General features: G+C 39.1%; 1 protein-coding gene and 1 pseudogene across 2 annotated transcripts; both read right to left on the reverse strand.

Moving 5' to 3' along the window:
* Positions 1 to 551: 551 nt before the first annotated feature.
* On the reverse strand, positions 552 to 2,049 carry LOC308098148 (GTPase IMAP family member 4-like). Its single transcript, XM_080446390.1, has one exon. The coding sequence runs from the start codon at positions 2,014 to 2,016 to the stop codon at positions 1,348 to 1,350; it is 669 nt and encodes a 222-aa protein (XP_080302516.1). The 5' UTR covers positions 2,017 to 2,049; the 3' UTR covers positions 552 to 1,347.
* Positions 2,050 to 2,295: 246 nt separating this feature from the next.
* LOC308098323 (GTPase IMAP family member 9-like) lies at positions 2,296 to 5,159 on the reverse strand (annotated as a pseudogene). The gene has a single exon. The product of its transcript is annotated as a GTPase IMAP family member 9-like (transcript).
* Between the last annotated feature and the right edge of the window lie 8,193 nt (positions 5,160 to 13,352).

Consider the following 13,352-nt stretch of genomic DNA (forward strand, 5'->3'; position numbering starts at 1 on the left):
TCTATCTCCTTTCAGGTAGGACGGGGCTAAAAACCTGAAGAGTGCTTTTTTTCTAGTCGTTGGCATTAAAGGTAGGGTAAGTGATTTACTTTGGTTAAAATAAGTGTTAAATAACACTATATTCTGATAGTACTCATGTTTGTTCAGCAAAAGGAGTCTTCCATGTCTCTCCAGCTCTATTAAACAGAAAATGCATTTTCAGTGCTCTCTCCTGATTGGCTTAAATTGTGTCACCTACCTGAAAATGTACTATATTCTGTTAACTAAAGAGCTGGAGAGAACCCTGTGACCGAACAAACACTCTGTAGCAATGATTACTATCAGAATATAGTACTTTAACGTTTTTAACAAACAAACAAAAATCCGAGGAGAACACAATGTCAGTCATCTTTTAATTTGCCCCTGCAGACTCATACATAGACTAGCTTTAATGACAGCAGTTCCTCCAAACATCCAGCAGAGTGTAATCATATTTCACAAATGGAGTTTAATCACATTACAAGTCAGTGTGTAGAGTCATATTTAGTGCACATTAAAGTGACATAAAAATTATCTTTTATTTTATTTAATGTTTTAATTCAGAAACTTGTGAGACATGGAAGTTAAGCAGATGTTTCAAAGTTTTACACTAAAACGATTAAGCGTTACAGGCGTTTATTACACAGTTTGGTTGACTGCTTGATTCTGATTGGTCAATCATTGAATTTGTTGAGGAATAACCCCCTGCAGGTCAATTATCCCTTGCATAGTGATCTCATATGGAAAGCTGTAGGCAGAATTAAAATGTATTACTAAGTATAAAAAACACACAAATAGTGCCACTCCCGAATAGGAGCACAAGACTCAGATGCACTCACTTTTAACCACTTTAACCCAAGCGTCCCTATTTTGCTCATGCATATTCAAAAATGTTCAAAGCAATGCAACATTTTACAGATTGGCTGTGTTCAAAAAACAGCATGTCAGTAATAAGCAACATTTATTTTAACATTTTAAAACATAAACAATGTTGAACATTGAAAAAAGTTAATAAAACATTTAAAAGATCAGACATTTTCAAGAGACTCACGATACATCATTCAGATTTGTATTGAAGATTGCAACTTTTTACCATGTTTTCCCATCTACCAATCATTAAATAATATCCAGTTTTGATCAGTGATGCTTTATTTTATTCGTAGACTTGTTATCAGTCAGCTATAGTGGAATGCAACTCATGCAGAGAAACGTTATTTGACAAAGTCCTGTTTCTCTTATTTAGCCAACGCTAAGTTTAATATAGTTACACTTTAAAATTCCCTGGTCCATCTTGCTGTGAAGTTGATGAAACCCAAAAATAATGCAGCTCTACTTGTCAAAAGTCACTCTGATATCCCTGGCATCTTGTGGCCCCTGAACACCAAGGGCACCACTATCTTCATTTCCCCAGAGTAACTGCTTCAGACTGTTCAGAGATGCCCACATGGCATTAAACAAACCTTTCACCCAGTAAACCATTCCAGAAGGAGGTATTACATAACATCTGGATCCTCTCTCACTGACTTTATCGACTGTTTCAAGGAGCTCTCTGACCTGATCTCTGTTTCCTGTATCTTTGTTGTTGAACACATGATACTTCCCTCCACATTTGTCTACCAGTCTCTTTAGGTTCTCGTCCTCTCTGATGAACTGCTCTATGTTTGTGTCTTCCAGTCTGTCTCCATAAGTGAAGAGAACTATGATGTAAGCACTGATGTCAGGTGACAGGATTCTCTCCAGTGTTTTCATGGCCTTGTGTTCCTGTTCGGTGAAGCGTCCCAGCTGGACAACATAGAGGAAGGCATGTGGACCTGGAGCGCTCAGCGACAACGCTTCTTCCAACTCTGTTTTCTGCTGTTCTTCTGACAGTTTACTGTTACACAGTCCAGGGGTGTCCACCACTGTGACCCTCTTGTTGTCGAACACATCTCCATCTGCCTTTTCACTTTTCAGAGTGAGTGTAAAACCTAAACTACAGGCAAACACTTTGCTTCCCATGATGGTGTTTCCTGATGAACTCTTCCCCACTTTCTCCTGCACCTACCAACACCATTCTCAGCTCAGACACTGAAAATAACAGGTTATGGAAATGAGACTAGATTCTATAAACTTATCATGTGAATGAACAGAAAAACATTCTAAAAAAATATTAGAAGATGCATTTGATGAAACACCATAGTCTTTAACAAGCTGCACAGCACAACATATGGGCTTGACACATATTATGTTCAATCATGTTTATTAGAATAGACACAATAATACAAATTGATTGAACATAGAAAGGAGTTTTGAAAGATACAAATATACAGTATATAAGATAGTATTACACATATTAATAGGAGATTACTTGTGATGAAACACCATAGTCTTTAAAAGGCTTTAAAACAAATTGTTTTAAATATATATACATTTGAATATTGTTTATTACTGTAATGCATCCAAGAATATACAGAATTAAAATGCTTTTTAATAAGTATTTATATTCAGATTACCATTATACACAGGGTATTATTAAACCAAATGTAGGCATACTTTATTTAGACAGAGGCAACCTCATATTTATGGGAAAAAGCTGGACACATGCATACAAAATCAAATGGAATTGAAAAGCCAGCTATAATACAAATGAATAAGCAGTCAGTATGACACAATCAGCTTAAACTAATGATCAGAGACAAACTTGGATATCACTGCACTTTGCATTTGTCTGGAACCTTAAGCTTAGCTGTAACTGCACCTGTCACTGCACCTGAGGTGAAGGCGGCACCTGCGGTTGCTAGAGAACCAGCTACAAGAGCTGCTGGTGCTGCAACGAGAGCAGCGGCACCTACAGCCGCAGCTGCAGCCACACCTGCAGTTACACTCAGAGCTGCCCACACGAAAGGGTGTTTCTTAATGAAGGAATTATCTTCCTCAGCTCTTTTTCTTGCTTCTCGCAGGGTCAGATGAGGATTTTCTTTCAGAATCTTTTTTGTTTCTTCTGTTCTGGATTTCTCAGCCTCATCGAACAACTCATTGGTGTAGGAGCGGTCTTCATTTACCTTCATCATTTCCTTGATTTTCTGTAGTAGTTTCAAGACTTGAGAGGTATCTTGGTTTTTGTTGTTAAAAACATGATATCCTCCTTTGCATTGATTAGTAAAATTGTTAAGAAGTTCATTGTCCCTGATGAAGTCCTCTATGGAACCATCTTGTTCTTCCAACTCATCTCCCTTGGTGAACAAGACCATCGTATACATTTCTGCCTGTTCTCCAAACATTGTCTGGATGATTTGTACTGTGTCATTTTCTTCTTTTGTAAATCTTCCTGCTTGGATCACAACCAGGAACACATGGGGACCAGGAGACGCATAAGAGATGCATTTCTTAATCTCCATCACTATTTCTGCTTCATTTCTTTTTGTGTCAAACAAACCTGGAGTATCAACAATGGACAATGTTTGTCCGCCTAACTCGTTTTGAACATTCCGCTGTCACAGAGGAAGAGGTTAGCTTGGCTACAAATGCCTTCTTTCCTAAGATGGTGTTGCCAGAAGAACTCTTCCCAACTCCAGTCTTTCCAACAAGAACAATCCGTAGCTCATCTTCTTTCTTTAATTGCTCTGTTGAGAGTTTTACAAGGATGTTATTTATAGGCGTTTCAGTTCCACCACCTTGATTTATCATGCACACTCCATTGGTTGGTTACATTTAGACACAGGCTTAATTAATTACAGTTAATAAATAAAGGTATATGTGTGTGTTTATATATACATTCATAAAAGTGTCATTTTACATGATCTGAAATTGTTAAAGTTGTTATGTCTGTAGAAAAATCCAAGACTTTAGACAAAACAGATCAAATGTTGTGGCATTCATCCTTAACATGATAAATATTGTCTTTGGGGAAAATATTATGTCATTTGTATCACATATCAGACATATATAGTCTTTACTTCTAAACTCAATGGGCTAGAACAACATGCAAGAATGGCCGTTAATATACCTTTGTCCACGGCTTTGAAAACCAATCCTCTTACTGTCCAAATTTGAAGGAAGGCCCTAAAGCAGTGGTTATCTAACTGTGGGTTGATTGATTTTGAGGGGGTCCCCAGATCATCTGCTTAATGTGCAACATTGTTTTCTCACTCAACAGTAAACAAACCAACATACAGTATAAGTGTATACAGGGTATTAGTATATTTCTAAAGTGACAATGTAATGACTTTTAAGACCTTTTTATTTATACTTCTAAAATAAGACCATTACTGCATCAAAAGTAATCAACAAACTGCTTTGAAAAAAATCTCAAACATTGGCCAAATTGTCAAATATTACCTACGAAAGAGGCAGTCAGGCAGACATTTTGAAAATAGCCGATATTCAAGCTCACAACGTTGTGAGCATGCAGATCGGCTATTTTCACAATATTTATCTCTGGAACAGAGTCAAATTAAATGTAACAGGAAAAAAAAGACTGGGTACCGAGGCTACACAAAATGTAATGCCTCAACTCCTACAATTCCAAGTGCTTGTCAGCTTGTTCAAATATGACTCTTTTGGGGGGTCCCCAGTTCAGATATGATTATTTGAGGGGGTCGCAGGCTGAAAAGTTTGAGAACAGCTGGCCTAAAGTCTTTGCATTTGTTTTGCAGTGCTGTTATTTATGTATTAGTTATCTCCCAATTGTTTCCACATAGTTTTAACCCATACGTTGAGTTTAGATGTCACTATTTAGTTGTTAGGTTTCTTGTCCTCCTTGCACCTTCTTTAAATGTTATTATTTATGCATGTATTTTGTACAAAGCAAACTAAGTCAGATTAAATTGACAACTGATTGGAGCCATGTATCTTTTAATAAGGTTTTAGCATTAGTGTAAATGTGAAAGGAACAGGATACTGAGACTGGAATTATAGCAATAGTGCATAACAGCAGCTTACATAATTCAACATTTTCCACATTCCAAATGTATAGTGAAAATTTCTGTTCATCTCCACAACACACCATGGCCACTTGGTGGTTGGAACTCAAGACAGATCTTTCCTCACTCTAGAAACTAGTGTCATAATCTCTGTTCATACACAGTAGCATCAACATCCACATTTGTGTTTACTTTCTTTTTATACGTTTCTATTGGATCCATGGAGATTTTGTCAATGTGCACCAATGAATATTTAATGATTTCACATTTAAGATCATTACACACCGGCGTTTATGCGAATATACGCAAAATTCGGATGCGGTCTGAATAAATAAAAGACCCTTTTTCGCTCCGCGAAACGGATGTGGAAGCTTGCATTGACTTTATAAGGTTTTTTAAAAAAAACGTATTATTCGCATGAAATAAATCACCCCCGATGTGTAAGGACCTTTAGACTCCTGATGGTGTCTAAGTTGTGCTTCGAGCTGCATCCACACTTTGCAAAGAGCAAAAATCCACTCCTACAGTATGCAGCTCAAGTAAACAATAAAATAATTATAATCTTAATCTTAAAGGGATATTTCACTTTGCCGTGTTTTTCCGATTACTTTTTTCATATATTTTATTTTCATTTTTTATTGTATTTAATTTATTTCATTTTCCAGAAGAAATATAAAAAATAAATGAAAAAAGTAATCGAAAAAACACGGCCCCCTCACGCATTAGGAGGGCAGGGTGAGTCACCAGAACCAAGGACGGGTGTTTTTGATGAATCTAACATGGTTAAAATGGAGTTTGAAGTTACAATGGGTTTGTATAGGAAGGGGGCGTGTCTGATAAAATGAACATCAAAAATCTAAATAATTAATCAAGCAACTTAAAAACTGTCTGGGGGTTCACAAAGGCCTGAGTAGATGATAAAATGACCAAAAGTTTTTTTGAAAGTGAAATATCCCTTTAATCTATTAGGCCTTTCTAACAAAAGATGACATATTTATAGTGTGATGCCATAGTTCATATGATGACCTGAGCAGCAGTAGAAAATCAGGATAGAATATGGAGAATCGGACAGATCCGTGTTGATCACATGACTATAGAGATACTGTGTACCGATTTGCGTGAGGTTTGGACAAAATCTGTAGGAGTGATATCCAAAAATGTGTTTTGCGCAAATTGGCCTCCTGGTAGCGCTATAACAGGCCAATCTGAATATTTGGGGCAGAAGTTCGGCTTTGGCATCCAGGGAGTGTGTGTGCACAGTTTCGCAGCGGCCGGGCTAACGGTGCCAGAGATTAGCTGTTCACAGACAGACACACGGACGGACGGACACACGGACGGACACATGGACACACAGACACACGGACGGACGGACAGGGTGCAAAACATACTCTCGCCATGCCTTTCGGCCTGGCGGAGACAATAAGCCATTTTATGAGTGAACTACTCCTTTAAGACTCTCCCATAGACTTATGTTGAGAGTTGAACACTCCCATAGACTTACATCGTAAACGAAGAATATTCATTTAATATTCAATAATAAATGATTTATTGCCAAAACCAACTTACAGTTGATTTGGAATTTGTTTCGGTGTGCTCAGAAATACAAGAAAAGATTGCAGTGTCACCAATAGTTCTATACACTCCTGTATAGTTCCAAATATTGAATCCTCATAATGGGTGTTGAAGCATGCGTGATACATGATCCACGTGATCGCATCACGGCAAGATCCAAAGAGTGCCCTAACTCTCTTTCAATGGGTCTGGTTGACAATAGTCTCAAAAGCACATTCCCACTGGGCAAGTACAGGTCATGATTTAGGCTACTTGCTTAAAAGTCATTTTAAGTTGATATGTTTTTAAATAGGCAGGGCAAATTATGTGTATGCGGGTGTGTGCATGTACACACACACAAGCACACGTGTGCACACCTTTATTAGTGTACTTGTGTACATGTGAGTCTGCTAGTTTATACTGTACCCTTTAAAGTGAAGTTGAACTTTGTTTGAACCCTGAGTTATAGCCTACAGTGTAGCTACTGTACCTGCTGGCCATGATGCAAATATTGTCGCATGCAATTGGAATACATTTATGTCTGAAAATCACACTTTTAGAACATATGCAAACAAAGTGGATTCTGTCAACAAATTGAAAAACAAGTCCTGCTACTTAATTTTGGGTGAAATGGCTGTAATCAGCAGTTCTCTAGTAAAACAAAACTTACCTCTGTAATGTGTGCACCAATCAATGGCAAAATACAAATACAATACAAAAATGTGGACTTGTTTTATTGTATTATATATTGTCTATATGAACTATGTTTCATTGAGTGATTAGACAAAACAAGCTTGCCAATTGCAATTCTTAGGCTATAGCCTACAGTATCTCATGTTACCAAGAAAATGTCGAGCCGTCCATTGAAAACCCATTACACAATATTATATCCAAATAGGCTACTGGCAATTAGTTAATTAATGTTGTAACCAGTGCTGATTTTGCCATCTAGTCTAGTAGTGGATGCATTGTTATCTGTTCAGTTCACTTTTGTCCATTCAGGTTTCATTTTTATCATTATTAATACATGTATAAAAAGGGGGGGGGGGGGCTTTGAATGTCACCCTTATTTGAAATGCACTTCAAATTTGACACAAATCTCAAAGTGTTACATTGCATATAAAAGTCAAGACTAAATAACTGTATATAGGCCCACTGTACAACTACAAAGCACTCAGTAGAGTGCAGGCCTCCACTAAGGCAGCACAAAATAAAATATAAAATTGTACAAAAAATCTCTGAAAACATTTAATGTTTTCAGAGATTTTTTGTACAATTTTACAAACAAAACATCTGGTACAAACATAGTTAGATTTAAGTAAATAGTGGTAATCTCAAAAGAATACACAAAAATTACCTACAAGCTGGCTGCAACACTTTTTATGAACTGACTATAACTGAATGATTGTAACCACAGGATATCTGTCACATCTTCCTTTAGGGCTCTTGGCAGTGGGTAGAATATAAGCCCTTATGCCGTCTCTGCTTTAACCCATTATTAAGACATGAGGCCAATTCTACAAATGCCATCTGAATCCTACAAGTTTTCTGAAAAACGTATGTTGCTATATCGTCTCTGTTGGGTGGAAACCTCATATCTCCAAAATGGTTACTTTTCTAGGATTCAAATTCAAAAATAGCAAAGTATACAAGCTCGAGCTTGTGGATCTGCTACTCTTGATACTTTTGTGTGACGCTGTAGGATGATTTAGTCGGGCGTTAATTTACAAAAAAAAACACAACAAGTTAGAAGGTAAGAGGTTTCTTCATCTATTTCCTCACTGATGTGCTCCTCTGAAGGTTTGACATTCTCTAATGGCAGGGGCTGTTTGAAACGGACATGTTTTTCTGAACCAGATTTGAGCCTAGTTGTGTCTTGTGGTTGTGTCTTCATTGTGATGGGTTTGGGTCACATTAGACTGCACCTTCATTTTCACAACTGTTTCAGAACTGTTGTTTGAGTTTGTCTGTCCATTTTTGTCTTGAGCATTTTTCTCGGAAGCAGATTTGACAATAGTTTTACTCTGATCAGTTTTGCCAGTGCGTGATGCAGATTCAGGAGTAGTTTTTCCTTGATCAGACTTGCTGGTGCTTGATGCCTGTTCTGGGGTAGTTTTTCCCTGATCAGGTTTTCCGGTTCTTGTTGGAGACACTTGTAGATTGTCTGCTTCCTGGTACTTGCTCTTAGCATCAGCATCCGGGTCTGCTTCAAATCCATTTTCCTCTGTGTCATTCCCTCCCATTTCTCCTTCCCAATCCTCTTGAGATTCCTGATTCGCAATACCACGTATTTTGCGGGCAACTGATTTCACTGCCATCAAAAAAGCAGCCTTCTCTCTATTAAATACAGCCATCGCACCCATCTTTACCGCTTCTTTCCATGCCTGTGCTGGGAGTGCCGCTTGGCTACCGATAATGATACCTAATGCAGTGCCTACCATGCTCATGATTAAAAAGAAGCCACCGATGACTCCACCAGAAAGAGAACTGAGAGATATAGGCCCAGGGGAATCACCGGACCCTAATATTAGAGGCATGATCAGCAATGAAGCATAAAATATCATACTTGGACCTATTCGCTCCAGGAGAAATGTAGCCATCTTCAAGGAAACTCCAAGTGCTCCCCCTACTACGGCTCCTGCAACTGCCCCAAGAGCCATTTTCTGGCTACTTTCCCAAGTCAGCGTTCCCAACGGTGCTTTTCCCTGAATGAAACTTATCATTTGTCCCCACACTGCTGTTAAATGTAATAAAAATGTGTTATTACAGTATTGACAAAAATCATGTTTATTCATGTTTATTCATATAGGTATCATATGAATTGGATCTGAATATCTATAAAGACCTATCTCAGCCATAACAGTAAGCTAATATATACATTTTATACATGTTTGCATGTGATGATCACTTGCCTCTTATCTCCTCCATTCTTGCTTTTCTGCTTGTGTCAGCTGAAAAAATGCATACAATTTAAACACATTAAAGTGCAGTATTAAAGTCTCGTTGTGTTTATAAATTGGATAACCTACTTGGTTCCTCAGGTGTTGCTTGTGGGGAGGACTGTGGCTCTGTAGGAGAACAACAACCAAGTGTGAAACATATTTATTCTACTGAGCGTAAAACAACATTAAAATCTGATTTGCTCCAAAAGGGGTGTCAACCACTTTTAACTTGGTGTCCCTATTTTGGGCATGTCACCTTTGGGAAACTTGCACCTGAAGTTCGATGAAATACACTGCACTGCAGTGAATGAGTCGGCTGGACCATCTTATGTACAAACACTATATCCAGTGACCTTTGTCATATAATCGGTTCAGGAATATAAAAGAAGACATATCACAGGTTGTTTTTTGATCACTGTTTTTTTTATGTGCACAGTATGTAATTTCATCTAAACAGCAGCAGGTATCGTTTCAGGCTCAGTAGTAGTAATAGGCTCAGTAGTCTCTCTGAGCCTACTGAGCCTACGTATATGTATATATATATATATATATATATATATATATATATATATATTAGGGTTGTCCGATATTATCGGCCTACCGATATTATCGGCCGATAATAACTAGGGTTGTCCGATATTGTCTTTTTTTTACCGATAACCGATATACCGATATTGTCCAACTCTTAATTACCGATACCGATATCAACCGATACCGATATATGCGGGGATTACTGTGATTATGGTAAGCTCACATTTCATATCACACACACCATACAGTAAAAACTCCTGTAACTTATTTAAAAACATTATTTTTTTAAATCAAAAAATCAAAAACCGATACCAGTATTTTCAGATATCGATTTCTATGCTAATATCGGCCGATAATATCGGGAGGCCGGTAATATCAAACATCCCTAATAATAACATAAAAATGTAATATATATTTATTTATTTTTGTTTGTAACCAATTATGTTCCACCCTTTTTTTCTCCCCAATTTAGTCGTTATACTTATATCAATTCATTCCTTCAGCATTTCTGAGCTGCGCTTCTGAGCTAGTCACGCTGCATGCGTAACGTGGGTTGCTGCAGCCGTGGCTAACACGCTAGTAGCTCGCTCGGTGCCCGAATAACGTCATCATGTCTTTAGTTTGGGATTATTTTCAAGTGTGTCCTACGGATAAAAAACTGGCGATTCGCAATGACTGCAAAGCGTTGGTTAGTCGAGGAGGAAACAAGACGTGTAACTTCAATACCAGCAATTTAATCTCCCACCTCCGGAAGAAACATAAGACGATCTACGATGAATATGAGCAGAAGTCTAAGGAGAGTAAACCAGCACAGAAAAAAGACCACACAGTTATCGCTTAAAGAGTCAATCGAGAAAAAACAAAAATACGGACCAACCCAGGGCGAAAGCCGATAGAAAAGTGTATCGCACTGGATAACCAACCATTTTCGATTGTGCAAGACGACGGCTTTAGCAAACTTGTGGAGTTCCTCAAGCCACGCTATGCCATACCCAGTCGCAAGTATTTCACAACCGATGCATTACCCGTACAACATCGTTAAAAGCAACGTCGAGAAGCTAATTTCTGATGCTGTATCCGTTAGCTTCACTACAGATATCTGGTCTTCAAGTGTTAGCCGGATTAGCATGTTGAGCTTGACTGCACAGTGGCTAGATAAGGACTTTGTGCTTAAAGGGCAAGACCACTTTGGTAGAGGTTTGGGTTGTGTAGTTACCTTGCCATGATGTAACTCCAAAGGTGGACAAGAAATTTAAAAAAATTGCTCCATTGATTAGAAATTGATAATTCAAAATATGCTCCTCATAGTTGATTCAGACAATATAGAACATCACCAAACCCAGTACTGTTTTTTTTTTTTATAAAAATGTTAACTTCCAGTTGATTTTGCTATTTTATTAAGAAGAAAACCTGGACTGGATTCGCGGATCCGGATCCGGATCTTCAAATAGTAAAATCAGCAGGAAGTTAATATTTTTATTAAAAAAACAAACAGTACTGGGTTTGGTGATGTTCTATATTGTCTGAATCAGCTTTGTTCGTGTTCGTTTACGTGCTTAAAGAGTGACTTTGAGAGCTGTTTTACCGTACAATGTAAGTCAATGAGGAGCATATTTTGAATTATCAATTTCTAATCACTGGAGCAATTTTTTTTTATTTCTTGTCCACCTTTGGAGTTACATCATGGCAAGGTAAATACACAACCCAAACCTCTACCAAAGTGGTCTTGCCCTTTAAGAAGGCTGTGCTTCATTCTCAAGAGTGCCGTGGGTCTCATACATACGCTGTAATCTCATCTGCTTTTGAAGCGATGTTTGAGACATGGAAAATCCCCAAGGCGAAAGCGCACCTTGTGGTCAGGGACAACGCGCGCAACATGGCTAAAGCTGCAGTGGAGTTTGGTGTGCCAAGTCTGCCCTGCATGGCGCACACCTTGCAGCTTGCAGTGAACGGAGGAGCCCTGTCTCAACGCAGAATTTCAGAAGCTCTGGCTGTGGGGAGGCGAGTGGTAGGCCACTTCAAGCACTCACAACTAGCTTGCAGTTATTTAGAAGCCATACAAAAGGAAGTCAAAGTTCCAGTCAAAAAGCTCCAACAAGATGTCTCCACCAGGTGGAATTCCAGCTTTTACATGATGCAGAGCCTGGTGGAGCAGAAGAGGGCTTTAAGTGCATATGCTGCTGGTCATGACCTCCCTGTAGTATTGACAGCAACTCAATGGGGAATTCTGGAGAAGATGATCACCCTACTGGAACCCTTTGAACAACTAACCAGGGACATCAGCTATGCACAGGCCACTGCTGCAGATGTTGTCCCTGCTGTGGTGTCCCTGAAGCGGCTGCTTGCCAAGGAGGATGAAGGCGACAAAGGTGTCAAAACAGCCAAACGTATACTATTGGAAGCTGTCCAAAGTGAACCTCTTTATGTCATTGCAACCATGGTTGATGCCCGTTACAAAGATCGCTATTTTGACACTGATAAGAAGGAGGGAGGTGGAGGTGACACTGGTGATCAGCAAGGGGAGGCTGCTGGTGCCCAAGGACAGGCTGCTGGTGCCCAAGGAGAGGCTGCTGGTGCCAGTGCAGATGACCCGGGCCAGGAGGACCAGGACTGCCCACCAAAGAAAGCCAGAATCAAACTGCAGGACATGTACCAAGAAATTCTCGAGGAGAATGAAGTCACTGAAGAAGCAACTACAGGCGAGACAGCATCTGAGGTGAGTAGCCTAAATAATAAACTTTATTAGCAAACTAATTTGTTTTGCTGAGTGCTTCACATGAAAATGTACATCAAATTAATGAAATAAACATTTGGCTGTCAGCCTTTGAAGAAACCTAAATAGATGTTTTTTTCTCCCCCTTTTCTCCCACTTTTCTCCCCCTTTTCTTTAGGTGCATGCATACCTGGGAGAAGCCATCCTCAAGAAAGGAGGATGCCCTTTGGAGTACTGGAGGCTCACCAAAGGCCGCTACCCTGCTGTTGCCTGTGTTGCACGCAAGTACCTCACTGCACCCTGCACCAGTGTCGACAACGAACGGCTGTTCAGCGCTGTCGCCCATATCATTGACGAGAAGAGAAATCGCATACATTGCGAGAATGCCGAGATGCTTGTTTTCATACAGAAAAATCTACCTCTCACACGTGAGGACAAGGGGGGAAAGAACTAGGCCAGTCATATAGCCCAGCCAGCATCAGTCTTTGAGCATAATTTGTTGCACTTTAAAAGGACGGCTACTGTATGTTAACTACTGTGTGAAGCTGTTATGTTTTGTGCCTGTTTTGTTCATTTTGTTGCACTTTAAAAGGAGGGCTATGTCCTCTACTAGTCTGGACTGAAGCAGTTTTAGTTTTTGTGCCTTTCTTGTTTTTATTTGCACATTTCTGTTACTCATACGAAAGAGCAGGGCAT

This window comes from Gymnoscopelus braueri, assembly GCF_963280865.1.
Source record: "Gymnoscopelus braueri genome assembly, chromosome: 13".
Classification (NCBI taxonomy): Eukaryota; Metazoa; Chordata; class Actinopteri; order Myctophiformes; family Myctophidae; genus Gymnoscopelus; species Gymnoscopelus braueri.